At 40.2% G+C, this 12965-nt stretch overlaps 1 protein-coding gene across 1 annotated transcript in view; it reads left to right on the top strand.

Moving 5' to 3' along the window:
* Positions 1 to 12965, top strand: part of LOC133456982 (tyrosine-protein kinase SRK3-like) — a 33093-nt gene that overhangs the window by 7419 nt on the left and 12709 nt on the right. Inside the window, exons 2-4 of the mRNA XM_061735757.1 lie at positions 2387 to 2508; positions 3961 to 4127; positions 9478 to 9625. Coding sequence (XP_061591741.1) covers positions 2387 to 2508; positions 3961 to 4127; positions 9478 to 9625 — 437 coding nt within the window. The remainder of the gene's footprint in view (positions 1 to 2386; positions 2509 to 3960; positions 4128 to 9477; positions 9626 to 12965) is intronic.

Below are 12965 nucleotides of genomic sequence, written 5' to 3'. Positions count from 1 at the left end.
TCAACAGCAACAAACCAAGACGGACAAACAACCGTGCTCCGTTGTAGAGATAAGTGTATGCTACTGTATCTGGGGTGAAAATGATACACACACATTTTTATACTAAAGGGATTTTGACGGAAGAAAGGTATAGAAAGAAAAAAGAAAAGCATCCACAGACCCAGAAACCACACCCATTATTCACCTTCTTCAGGTGTCAAGTTCACATTCTTAACATCATCAATGAAATGACACCATAATTCCTACACATTTCCTACACATTTTTTATGTTTCAGTATGTATGTTATTCCTCCCAGTGGAAGTCTTATTAACATGTATCTTATCCACTGAGTCACAACTGGTCTGCAGTGTTTTTCCACATTAATGCTTGACATTTTTTGGCATTAAGCAATCTGAGGTAAATATCTCTACACTCTCTTTTTAAAGTTGTGCTTTTCCAGAATGCTCTGATATTTTTACATTCCCATAACCAATTAAGCAGTGTTCCCTTATTTTCCATACATTTGTACAAATATGTTTGTAATATATCTGTTTAGTTCCACTGGTGTAACATACATCTGCATTAACCATTTATATTGTATACATTTAAGGCATGCATTTATTGACTGGGTTTGACCCCCCCCCCGCCCCCCCATCCCCGAGTTTCTTCTGCGATTTCTGTTTGGAGATCTTCATTCCTGGCAATCAGCCGCTTTTGTGAGATGTCAAATTATTGTAAGACTCTGAAATGATGCCCCTTTCTCTAACCGTTTTATCAAAGTTTTTTCCAAGAATGACTAAGGTGGTCAGGTGAGAACATTGTTCTGGTTTGCTGATCCGGATATGCAAACTTCTTCACCTTTACTCTAATTTTAGTATTTTTAGTTTTAGTTTCAGTATTTTACTTATTTACCATCCACAAGGTCACTTTAACTTTTGTGCACTTTATATCACAGCCTGCTGCTATGGACACTTAAAAACAATTCAGGTGCCAATTGTTTTTTTTACTGTTTTGAGAAAAAAAGGTAATGTTATGTGTGTGTGTGTGGGCGGGAGGGTATGGTTGCATTAGCGTGGGTGTTCTTAACGCAGTTGTTTTAAAATTGGATCTTGGAGAAACGTGCTGTTTCGTTGCCTGCATTAGTGTTGTATGTGCAGCTAAATGACAAAGCTTGATATTATTTGACATTTCTAAGATGTAGGTATTTAAAAAACTTTTTCTATTCAAATTTAATTTAATCCTCAGTTCAAACGACATCATGGTACTTGGATGTGGCAAGAAAAGCTGAAATGCTGCATCTGCTTGCATAATGTTTTGCATTTTCACTCCAGGACTTGCAGCTTGGTGAAATCCTTTTCAGCGTATGATATTTGAAGCTCTGCCGGAGACACACTGTGGGGTCATTTATCTGCTTTCTCATACTTTCTAACGTTGCTTTAATCCCATCGAGTGTATGGCAGCCAGCACGGCGCGTGTGTCCCTCATCCACACCTGTTTTGATGCTATAATAGTTTTACCAACTTGGATCTTACCATATTCAAGACTTTGGAGTGATTTAAAGTCACAGAGTAGAGAGCTGTGATGGGCGTGAGGTTGAACCCAATAATAGGACAGATCGAGGCCGGTGGAACAGTTACATTTACTGTATTAGCCAGAAATAAGGTGGTACAAGCCAAAGCTGAATGTGGTAGTCCACAACCTGAACAGGTCAAAAATCAGTCCTTCAGGGGAAGGCAGGGAATCCAATGCCACCAGGAACCAGATAAGCCACAAGCAGGCCGAGTAGTCAGGAAAAGGCAGGGTTGAAACCAACAAGACAATTCAGAGAAAGCTGATAGAAGGCTTTGCATGGAGCTAAGATGATCAGGCAAAGACTGAGTGGAAGGAGTGGGTATATATCTGGTGAGGGAGGGCAGGTGACGCTGGTTGCACTAATGAGGTGGGAGTGGCAGGTAGATGACCAGGTGAGCGATCATGACAAGAGCAGTGTGAAGCAAGTCTTTAATATATAACATGGACCTGGCGTTAATGCATTCTGGATGACAAACCCCCTCTTATGTATGACATTCTACCCACTTAAAGTTGTTTTTAATTGGTTTTACATGTTTTTTTTTTTATTAATGAGTGGAGTCAGCAAGTAAAATGTATTTTTACCTTTTTCAGTCAGCTTGCTGTAATCTCTCTTTGTGTCTGTGCTTGTTTTCATACTTCGATCTTCAGCATAAAACACTTTTTGTTCGCAGTTGTCTGTTTTTCTTCTCTTTGTACTTGTTTGTTAATTTGTCACTAGTACGTTATCTGTTATATTGATGATTTGTCCAGCCTTTAGTTTATTGACTATTGATCCCTTCTAACCATTGTGTTTAAACTCCACTTTGCATCTGTGTCTCTCTCCTCTCTCTGCAGATGGTACTATGGGAACATAAATCGTGTGAAAGCGGAGAAGCTGCTGCTTGCTTCACAAAACAAAGACGGCTCATTCTTGGTTCGCATTAGTGAGAGTCACAGTGACGAGTATACAATCTCTGGTAAGAGCCTCCTCCCACAAGGGTTCATGTTAAATCTGAATAGTTCTTTATTTTAATTGTTATCTTTTCGAAGTGAATATTTATGAGTTGGGACTTGATGAGAGCAAAAAAATATCCTCAAACTTATCAGCTAATAAAATGAAATAGTCCAAGTAGAAAACTGACTTGTGAGTTTACTTTTATAAAATATCCTCCTCAGCATATTCTAAATACTACAGTCATATTTTAAATAAATATTTAAACACGCATCTTAAAACGGCAATAGACGGTCACTACTTTATCAACTATCTAATCATAAACTGAACATTAAAATGATCAAATAGTTTCTTGACTGTAGTGCTGATGAGAGGATTGCTGAAAGAGTTGTTCAAAGCTCTGGTAGTGTCATGCAGGGAGTGAAGATTTTCCAAGATTGTTGTTAGCTTGGATAACATTCTCCTCTCACAGGCCCCCTGAATGGAGTCCACAGAACAGTCCAGGACTCAGCCCTCCAAGCAAGCCCTTTTTTTCCTTTCCTTGTATAGAGTAAGGTCTCTTCAGCCTCTATTCCGGTCTTCAATCCAATCCAATTGTATTTATATCGTTGTCTCAAGGCCCTTTCCAGAGACCCAGAACATGATCCCTGAGCAATTATTATGTAAACAAAGGCAGGTAGAAATTCCCCTATTGAGAGACACCTTTTAAGCCAAAGAATTGCAAGTAAAAGCTCCTCTTTAGGGATATATTAATATTGACAATCTGTGAACAGGATAACTAAGAGTTCTATATACATATTACTGATACATGGTTAGTTGCAGTACAGGGAAGACTATATAAGCAGATTTAGAGAGCAGACACTGGGATGATCAGAGGCGGGACTGCAGGACAGCATGCAGCTCCTGAAGCTCTGGCCTGCAAACATGCACACAAGAGAAAAGGAGGGGGCAGACCAGCAAAACAATGGAGAACAATTATGGGGATGAGATACTTACTTATAATTAATAACTGAGGGTTGATTTGAGGAAAGGGAAGAGAGAAAGGGGAGAGAAGAACCAACATAGAGCTGTCCCTTTTAATCCCAACAACGTGCTCTAACCTGTGCAGTAAAATTCTGAGTGCTGAGTGTGGCTGTGCAGCGGAGAGGCCCACAGCACTCACAAGAGTGAGGACGATACAAGCATTTAAGTTAGAGTCTACAAAAACATTCGGTGACACCTGAAAAAAGTTGCTAGATTTGTCAATGCTTCTTCACAAAGTCATTAAGTCGGCAACACTGATGTCAGTTCACTTGTTACAAATGCTACATTGTGCAGAAGGTTACAGCTTCTCCCCACATGGTACTTCATAGAAATATATCGTCATAATACTTGAAAAACACAAAGACTGAAATTATGCGTTGGAATATGCATGTGATTGTTCATGTATACTAACATGGATCATGTGGTGACAGTAACTCTCCTTATCCTCTTCCAGTCAGAAGTGAGGGGAAAGTGTACCACTTCAGGATCCAGCGCTCTGCAATCGGAGCATACTTTGTCTCAGATAAGATCTCCTTTTCTACATTGGGGGAGCTGATCTCCTTCTACCAGAAAACCCCTCGAAGCTTGGGAGTCCAGTTGGTGGAGCCCTGCGCCCAGCAGGTAGGACTCAAAAGACTTTTATTTTACTCATCAGACAAAATTTTGACAAGAGTGTTAATTCTTAGTTGTGAAGACTTGACTCATACATGTAACTAGAAGGTTCCGAATCAGGCTTTACATTCATAATCATGCTTATCTGTCCCATATGAGATGATAAAGTATACACAGATGTGGACAAAGTTGTTGGTACCGTTCCATTAAAGACAGAAAAACCCACAATGGCCACTGAAATAATTTGAAACTGAACAAAATAATTTAATAATTAATAATCATTTACTAAAAATGTAATAATGAAAATCAGTTATTGCTTTCAATTGTGGTTTAATAGAAGCATTAAAATAAAAAAAGAAAACAGATAATCGCTGCAATGAAAGCAGTTTCTGTAACTCAATGACACATCTGCACCTATAGATAGATATTTTCACCCATTCCTCATGAGCAAACTGCTCCAGCTATGCCTTCTACATACTGCGTGTTTCAGCTTTGTCCTTTATGTCCATTCCAGTCCATTATGATTTAAATAACGGCTAATAGAAGGTCACTTGAAAGTAGCCCAACGATTTTTTCTAAACTCTTGTGTCTTTATGTCAGTCTGTTAGCTAAATAAATTATATATTATACATACTTACCACTTTATTAGGTATACCTGATGTACCTAATAACGTTACGTGTCTGTGTGTTTCTGTGGCGGAAGCGGGGGGTGGGTAATGTATGCATAGATAGGCGTGACCGTTGTGAGGAATTGTGCATACCACAGTATAGTTCCAGGCTGACATAGTGACATGCCTATGTACGTTTTTTTTTTTTTTTTATTATTTTTATTCATTATCTGGATTTTAGAGGACTTTTTGGGTCAAAAAATAACATCTAAAATGTGCTTACAACTATATTATAGATAATATCATCCATGAAAGGGGCACCGGATTCATTTTATTTCATTTCCAAATCTCCCAGTATTTCTTTTGTCTTTGAAGAATAAAGCAAAAGATAATAACATTTGAAATCCTCTTTCTTTTTTGTCACATTTCAGCACATATTTTATTTGGTATGTGACATACTTCATATAGGCCTACATACATTTTTAGCAAGAGATAAATATGACTTTAATTAAGCCAGGCGTGTAACATATGGAGCAGTTTTAGAATCAAGACATCTTGCAGTTCTATTATTAGGCTATCTCTGCTCTCCACAAGCTGTATTCATGGCTCATCAGTTTTGAGGTCAAAATGAGAAACCATCCACCTATTGCACCAACTATTGTACTCTTTACATCTTCTTTATGAATGTAATGTGTAAACAATTTCGCAGGATATTTCAGCATGAACTTTTAGCTTTCCCTGAATGGGCCAAAAGCCTTTTCCCCCAATCAAAGGTTAGTCAGTGATTCCTTCTTTCTTTCTCTTTCCTTCCAGCTGAAGCTGTGAGTCTGAAGCCATGGACAAATTGAAGTGGAAACACACTCATACATGCATATAAACACATCATATGCATAGCTGAACATGGTTTCAGGCAAATTCAAAATGCAAAATTCTACACATAGTGTGTGCAGAGGCAGTGCCCACTCAATACTCGATTTAAATTGTCCGAGGCTGCATGATCTGAACGATCTTGCTTATCATGGTGGAATGACAGTCATTAAAAATCACCTGTAAGTAGTTGATGGAATTTAAGGGATATGCCAAACTAACATCTGCTGCAAGATTGAAATGCATATATATGTTATGGATAAAAGTTTTTACCAAATCATGGTGCTAACCACTAATGTATATGCAGACAGTTGGGAGAAAAAATAAAGATTAAGGGATACGCCTATTTACTTACTTACTAAATTTACTTATTTGCTGTAAATCCCAGAGTTTAATGAGGTATACCGTTCTCTTCTTCGTGCAACCAATAACCCAGTCTGACAGAGCACCACTTCCATGGTGCAGTGATTGCCTGCAGCGCTTGGCACCATTCACTGCTGCAGAGACATTCAGTTTCTGTCAGCATCATTTGGAAAACTCCATATTCATATATCCATATATTTACTCCATGATGCTGAAGTTAGTTTCTGATTTTAAGCTACGTTAGATGAGACGAGAACATTCTCTACCCGATTAATAAACTCTGTGACTGAGCGCAATTACGTAATTTCCCTTCAACTTGAAAGGTTATAAAAAAAGAATCTGTTAGCATATTTCAATATTGTTGCTGCAATTGAAACAATGAAGTTGTAAGTTCAGGTTAAACACTAAGTAATCGTAGTCCTCCCCAGTGGCACTTGTGGGGTCAGCAGATTCAGTTCAGTTCAGTTCAAAAATACTTTATTAATCCCTGAAGGGAAATTATTTAATCAGCGTTCTAGATCCGAGCGTGCTGTCCCTTCAGAGCAGGCGGTCTTCTGGCTAAAGCCTGACCCTCTTTAAATGTCAACTTTACAGTGTGGCAGTATCAGCTTAGCCATCTGCCCTATGGCTCGGAGGTTAGGAGAGTGTCTGTCTGCAGTGGAGATGAGCATTTCCAGCAAAGCAGAAATATGATCAAGACTGAAATCATTTCTTTGATTTAGGGATCTATCTTTCAATTATGTGACTCATGGAAGGTGAGGTGGCATCAAATGACACAATTGCTTCACTTGAAGCCAGTTTTAAACATTGAATTTGGTTAACAAAAAAAATAAAAATCTGTAGAGTTCTTGATATAATGTCCAGTGTTTCCAACCAGATGTACTAAGATGGTAATGGGGAGTTTTGCAGTGTTATAGGTGACCAAGTTGATGCCAATGAACTGAGTTAGGATCATTCATTATGTTTTAGATGCTCATTAATCAACGTAGCTTTGCTTTAAAAAACACAATCATGCATTATTATATTTCACTGCTTTGCTGTCACTATCAAGCCCTCTATCCTCTCAGTTTTGAGGGTATTTTCAACCTCAACCTTTTAACAGAAGGAAGAGTCTGAGCACAGGCCTTTGCAACCAGCAATTGGTACAAATGTGTGTAAAATAACCACAAACAACTTCTCTCATTCAAATAACGTGTCAATGACAGCAATCAACAGCACCTGGAATACGTTTTGATCTCTAAACTACACATCAGCAAACGGCTAACTAGACATGAAACAGAAATGTCAGTCTATATACGTGTGTGTGGGACAAGATGGCTTTCATACACTTGGTGTATATGGTAAAAATTTGTTTTTTTATTTGTTATTTATGTTTGAATTGTGTCTTGCCGCTTTTAATGTTGATGTAAAGCATTTTGAATTACCTTGTGTTGAATTTTTCCATATAAATAAACTCGCCTTGCCTTGCCTAAAAATGGCAGACAAGATTTTGTGGCGTTCAAATCTGGCCGACGAGATTTCCTCACACCCAGCAGGAAGAAAGGAATCAGAGCCCTTTTGGCCAAGATAAGAGTGGACGTGTGTTTGGGTTAGTAGGAAAGCATGAGAGACAGAGGAGAAAAGGATAAAAACACCAAAACATCAGAAAACGAATCCGCTCTGTTTCCCACACAGAGACGCACCAGTGTGAAGCCAACTTCACATGTGCGCTCGGGTCATTTAACCAGGAAATGAGGAAGGATTCTGTGGTGGGAGAATGCAATCAACGAGATCCAGCAACATGGATGCAAAAACAGATCAACTATAAGATAAACAAACGCACTTCAGCAAATCAACGCAGTTGTAGCACGTTCACTGGTCCAGCTCACAACATGTGCGACACAGTAAAAAAAAAAAAAAACAGTTAAATGGCTAAACTGAGTTTCTCTGCCCAGACCCAAATAGAGCCCCTTACACAGATTGCTTTGCAAGCGATCGAAGTGATGGTTTTGTTCTTGGCAGACCAGCATTCCTCTTGGTTTGGTGAACCAGTGATCATGATGAGGAATGGCTCTCTCTCTTTGCTCCTCCCCGTGAGGATGAGGGGATGAGGGGATGTAGAGATGGTACAGCAGCTGGTCTTCTTTTATCTCCGGGCTAGTCTGAAGGCGTTCATATCATCAGGGCTCGTCTGGGGCTCATTTGTGAGTCACTCTGATACCAGTGCTGCGTCCAGCGCTGCGGCCAGACCAACATTAGTTGCTGTTTCCCAGCAACCAGATGCTTCTTCAGACACGATCAGGGGCCGGCCTTTGGCTGGCAGCGTGTTAATCAAATTCATTCCTTGATCTTTTATTCCATCTGTAATGTAATGTGACTATCAACTTTAGACTGACTATCCATTAGTCACCAAGAGGGAGAGGTCAGGGATCTGTGACACACTGAGTCCAAGGAAAACAATAAGACATTTCTGCAGTTCAAGGGTGTTGATTGAACCTTTCTGTAAAATCAAACTGTCAGCCTTACATGATATGCAGATGGAATTATTGGACCTTCAGATAATAACTAGTTTTGTGGTCAACAGAGATATAGGCACCCTAACTCTCCAACAAACAAACTGATCACCAGCCAGGTGCAGGTGAAATCAATCAATCAATCAATCAATCAATCAATCAACTACTCTGCCCCAGTGAGACACCCACACTCACACACAGACACAGCCACTACACCTAGTGACACAGTGAGAAACTACATCCTTGACCCCCACACCTTCCTTGTCCTGGAGCTCCTCACCTTGTAGAAATTCTAAATGCCAAATATCTCTGAATCAAATACAAACACAACCCAAAAACCAAAGTAGCTTTGCTTTAAAAAATGTACGCTAAACTAGGAGCTGTGGCCTTCACAGCTCACAGGCTCAGGAGAGATAGGTCTGTTTTGCAGCCGTTGAAGGAGAGTTTGTGAGAGAGATTATCGGAGAAACGCCTGCTGGGGTTTTGAATCTGTGTGTAATAAATAAATAAATAAATAAAAAATAAAATAAAAAATATATATATATTTGTGTGTGTGTGAGTGTGTATATTAGTTTTGAAATGACAAGTTAGAGACAAGGGACGGCTCCAACTGGTATCAGTCACTATCACTTCTACTTTTATAGCAGCACAGCCTGCAGAGGATTTAAATATAGATGAAACAAAAAGGAAAGGAACCAGCAAATTGTCCACTTTTAGAAGATTAGACTTTTTATGGTAAATATCTGCTTCATCATCTCCTTTGCTTAATTAGAAACTTTTAACGAACACTTTAACACAGAAGCATAATTCTTCAACCTAAAATGATGCATAATTTATTTAAATTTTGAAACTAAACAACACATCTGTTATATTATCATATGGGAGAACATGACTTCTATTTGTGTAGCAACACCTTGTATTGTGCATTGTGAGGATTATAAAACTTTATAAAACGTACAATAATTTCAGTGTTACACAATACTTAAACATCACTGTCTTTTCTGGAATCACCATGGTGTCTTTGTGCAGCGTGAGCTATTTGACATGGAGCCATGGGAGAGGCCACGTGAGGAATTCAAACTCCACAAAAAGCTGGGAGGAGGACATTTTGGAGAAGTGTGGGAGGCTGTCTGGACGAAAGAGAACAAGAAAGTGGCCATAAAGATGTTGAAGCAAGGTAATTTAAGCTTTCATGGTATCCCACTGAAAGATGTGCACATGGATACAGTGTGTGTGTGTGTGTGTGTGTGTGTGTGTGTGTGTGTGTGTGTGTGTGTGTGTGTGTGTGTGTGTGTGTGTGTGTGTGTGTGTGTGTGTGTGTGTGTGTGTGTGTATGTATATGTGTGTGTATATATATATATATATATATATATATATATATATATATATATATATATATATATACACACACACATTAGTGTATGCATGTATAGTGCAAGAACTGTACTTCAAAGTTCATGTTATCATTCTATGACTGTTATGGCCTATCGGATGGGGTCGAGCTAAGGGAAGTGTGTGTGAGGAGAGAGATGGAGGTCAGTTTTTGGAGCTTAACTTGGCAACTTTTCACTCACCTTTTTGTAAATCTCGCTATCCCGGTACTTTCTACCGTCTACAAATGCCAAAATGTTCATATCCTTCATTACATTTATGAAGTGATTAGTCTCCTCCTCACTCCAAAAGTGATCTGGTCTTGCGTTTCTCCATGTTTATAAGAACTTCCTGGACTCAAAAGACCAGGATTCCTTGCGGAAAGAGCATGCACAGAAAACAAATTCATGTTCTGTTTGATCGGGATATTCCGTTAGGCGTATACATGACCGAATATTCGGGTTTTAAAAGAGTAACCATGGGGTTTTTAAAAACCCGAATATGAGAATAAAATTTGGGTTATTCAAAGGGGTTATTGGTGTTTACATGGCCGTGCAAAACCGGGTTATTGCTAATATTCAGGTTTTAAAGGGTTATTGACTGCATGTAAACGCAGTCAATGCTGGAGTAGATTTAAATGTGTGCAGAGGATGTCAAACTTCATCGCCCAAATGACACAGATTACTGCCATTGGGACGCCATCTGGCACACGTCTGAGCTACATCATGTATACTGTACAACGTGGCCCAGACGAGGCATATGTACGCCTTGGCAGACGTACATATGCCACATACAATCCAAAATGAGCTCATCTGTTACCAGTTCTTGCAAGACCTGATACCAGTCAAGGTAGGTCTGTATGTGCAGCTTGCCCATCCCGCTACACTATCGATCTGAATCTGCAAGTCTCACAGGATCTTCACTCTTGAATTCTCCACCATCCGTGCTGGTATCTCCCACATGGACTTTGGGACTTCCAACCTATATTCAGTGCAGATGTTTCTGTACATTATAACAGCGACCTGGTTGTGTTGTTCCATGTGTGTTTAACCTGCCAACATCTTGCAACCGGCTATTTTGTGCTGGATTGTCTTTGGGGCATATTTGTGCAGTCTAGGGTATTGTCTGGTGTGATAGACTCTGACTTCTATCACTCTAGTGCTCAAGGCCTGTTCTTGTGCTGCTATAATTAATGCCTCTATGCTGTCCTTCATTCCTGCCTATTCCAGCCAATGGTAGTATTTATTGAGGTCAGCATTGAGTCATAAGCTTTCTTGTAGTCGAGGCAGTGCACTGATTACATCTTCTAGTCCTTGGAACTGCCCTGTTGACCAGTAGCTGGTTCTTGGCTTTGGTGTACCTGCCAATTCCCTTCTGAGGAGCCATGCGCCTACTTGTTAGGCAGTGATGCCTAACAGGAGCTACCATGTTGTGCAGAGGCAGGTAATTGGCTGGTAGTTTGATGGGATCACCCCATTCTGGGTGGGTCCCATCTGCAAGCAGCTGTAGGTGTGTTCATCAGCCAGTGAGTGTGGCTCATGTACTGGGCCTGATGCTGTCTAACTGGACTGCATTCTTTCACCTCCGCAACATCTCCAGACTCCGTCCAGCACTGTCCCAATCCAGCACAGAAATCCTGGTCCACTCATTCATCACATCCCGTATTGATTACTGCAACGCCCTCCTCACTGGCCTCCCAACCAAACTCACCGACAAACTGCAACTCATACAGAACTCGGCCGCCCGGATCATCACCCGCACCAAGTCATCTGATCACATCACCCCCGTCCTCATCCAACTCCACTGGCTCCCAGTCCATTACCGTATCATTTACAAAAACCTCCTCCTCACCCACAAAGCCCTTCACAACCTAGCCCCCACCTACCTCTGTGACCTATTGCAAGATTACACCCCCTCCCGCACCCTCCGCTCAACCTCTGCTGGACTTCTTTACACTCCCACCTCACACCTTAGCACCATGGGTGCCCGAGCTTTCAGCTGCTCGGCACCCAGACTCTGGAACTCCCTCCCCCCACACATAAAACAAATAGACTCCATCACCACATTCAAAACACAACTCAAAACCCACCTGTTCAAACTTGCCCATTCACTATAACCGGACATCACGCACTACTTCCCACCAGTTTGTTTGTCTACTGTTATATTATTTGTCTTGTTGCTTGTATGGATGTCTATTGTATTTTTAATTGTATTTCTTGTGTTTTTATTCTGTAAGGTGACCTTGGGTGTCGTGAAAGGCGCCTCCAAATAAAATGAATTATTATTATTATTATTAACTCTTCATACCTGAGGCTCATTCTCACATGTCTGCCATTGTGATGGTGACTGGGTCTTGTTCTGGGAGATTACTGTGGTCAGCGCTTACATGTTATGCATTGCATCCCTCCACCATACACCTTTCCAGTGGATTGATTCTCATGTTATTACCCTGCCATTGAGCATAGATCTTGGATGGTTCAGTAGAGAACATCCTATTGATTGTCTTAGCTTTAACTTCTCAGTTGGGTGGACAAGGCTATAATCTTTGTGTTTCCAATGCCAGATTTGTGATATTTCTTAGGCAGTTGTTTGGATAATTGGCTTATTCTCTCTGTGTTGTCTTGATTTTTAGTTTTCAGCCTTCTTTGCGTACTTATGCAGCCTAGAATCTCCAATATTACTGCTGCTGTGTTGTATTCCAGCTGATTGTTCTTAGTGCCAGTAGGTATTGTTAGTAGGACCACTACTAGAAGGTTCACATCTTCTAGCAAACTTTCAAAATATGTTTAACTTTACATACATCAGGGTTGTTCTTATATCATTTCGCATCATGTGGTCATTGAGTGCAAAGAACCTCTTCCTAAGGCTCTTCAATTTGTTAATGACCCGAGTCCTGTTTCTTGCAACTGTCATTTTAGTAGCAGGTGCAGAATACGGTTCTGTAATATGCCAATTTATTACTTCCACAGCTCTGAAGTGAAAAGCTTGCGGACATACTTGTTTTGATATCAACAAATCCCACCCACAACTCCCAACCCCATGGCAGTTCTGTTTATATTCGTTCTGACCCACGATTAAGTGTATCCTCGGAGGCAAGTTATTGACTGGGCCAGCTCAACACGCATGTTAGTTAATGTAAAATGGAC

This window comes from Cololabis saira, chromosome 12 (assembly GCF_033807715.1).
Source record: "Cololabis saira isolate AMF1-May2022 chromosome 12, fColSai1.1, whole genome shotgun sequence".
NCBI classification, from domain to species: domain Eukaryota; kingdom Metazoa; phylum Chordata; class Actinopteri; order Beloniformes; family Belonidae; genus Cololabis; species Cololabis saira.
The sequence above is the reverse complement of the archived record's forward strand: the minus strand, read 5'-3'. Positions and strand labels throughout refer to the sequence as shown.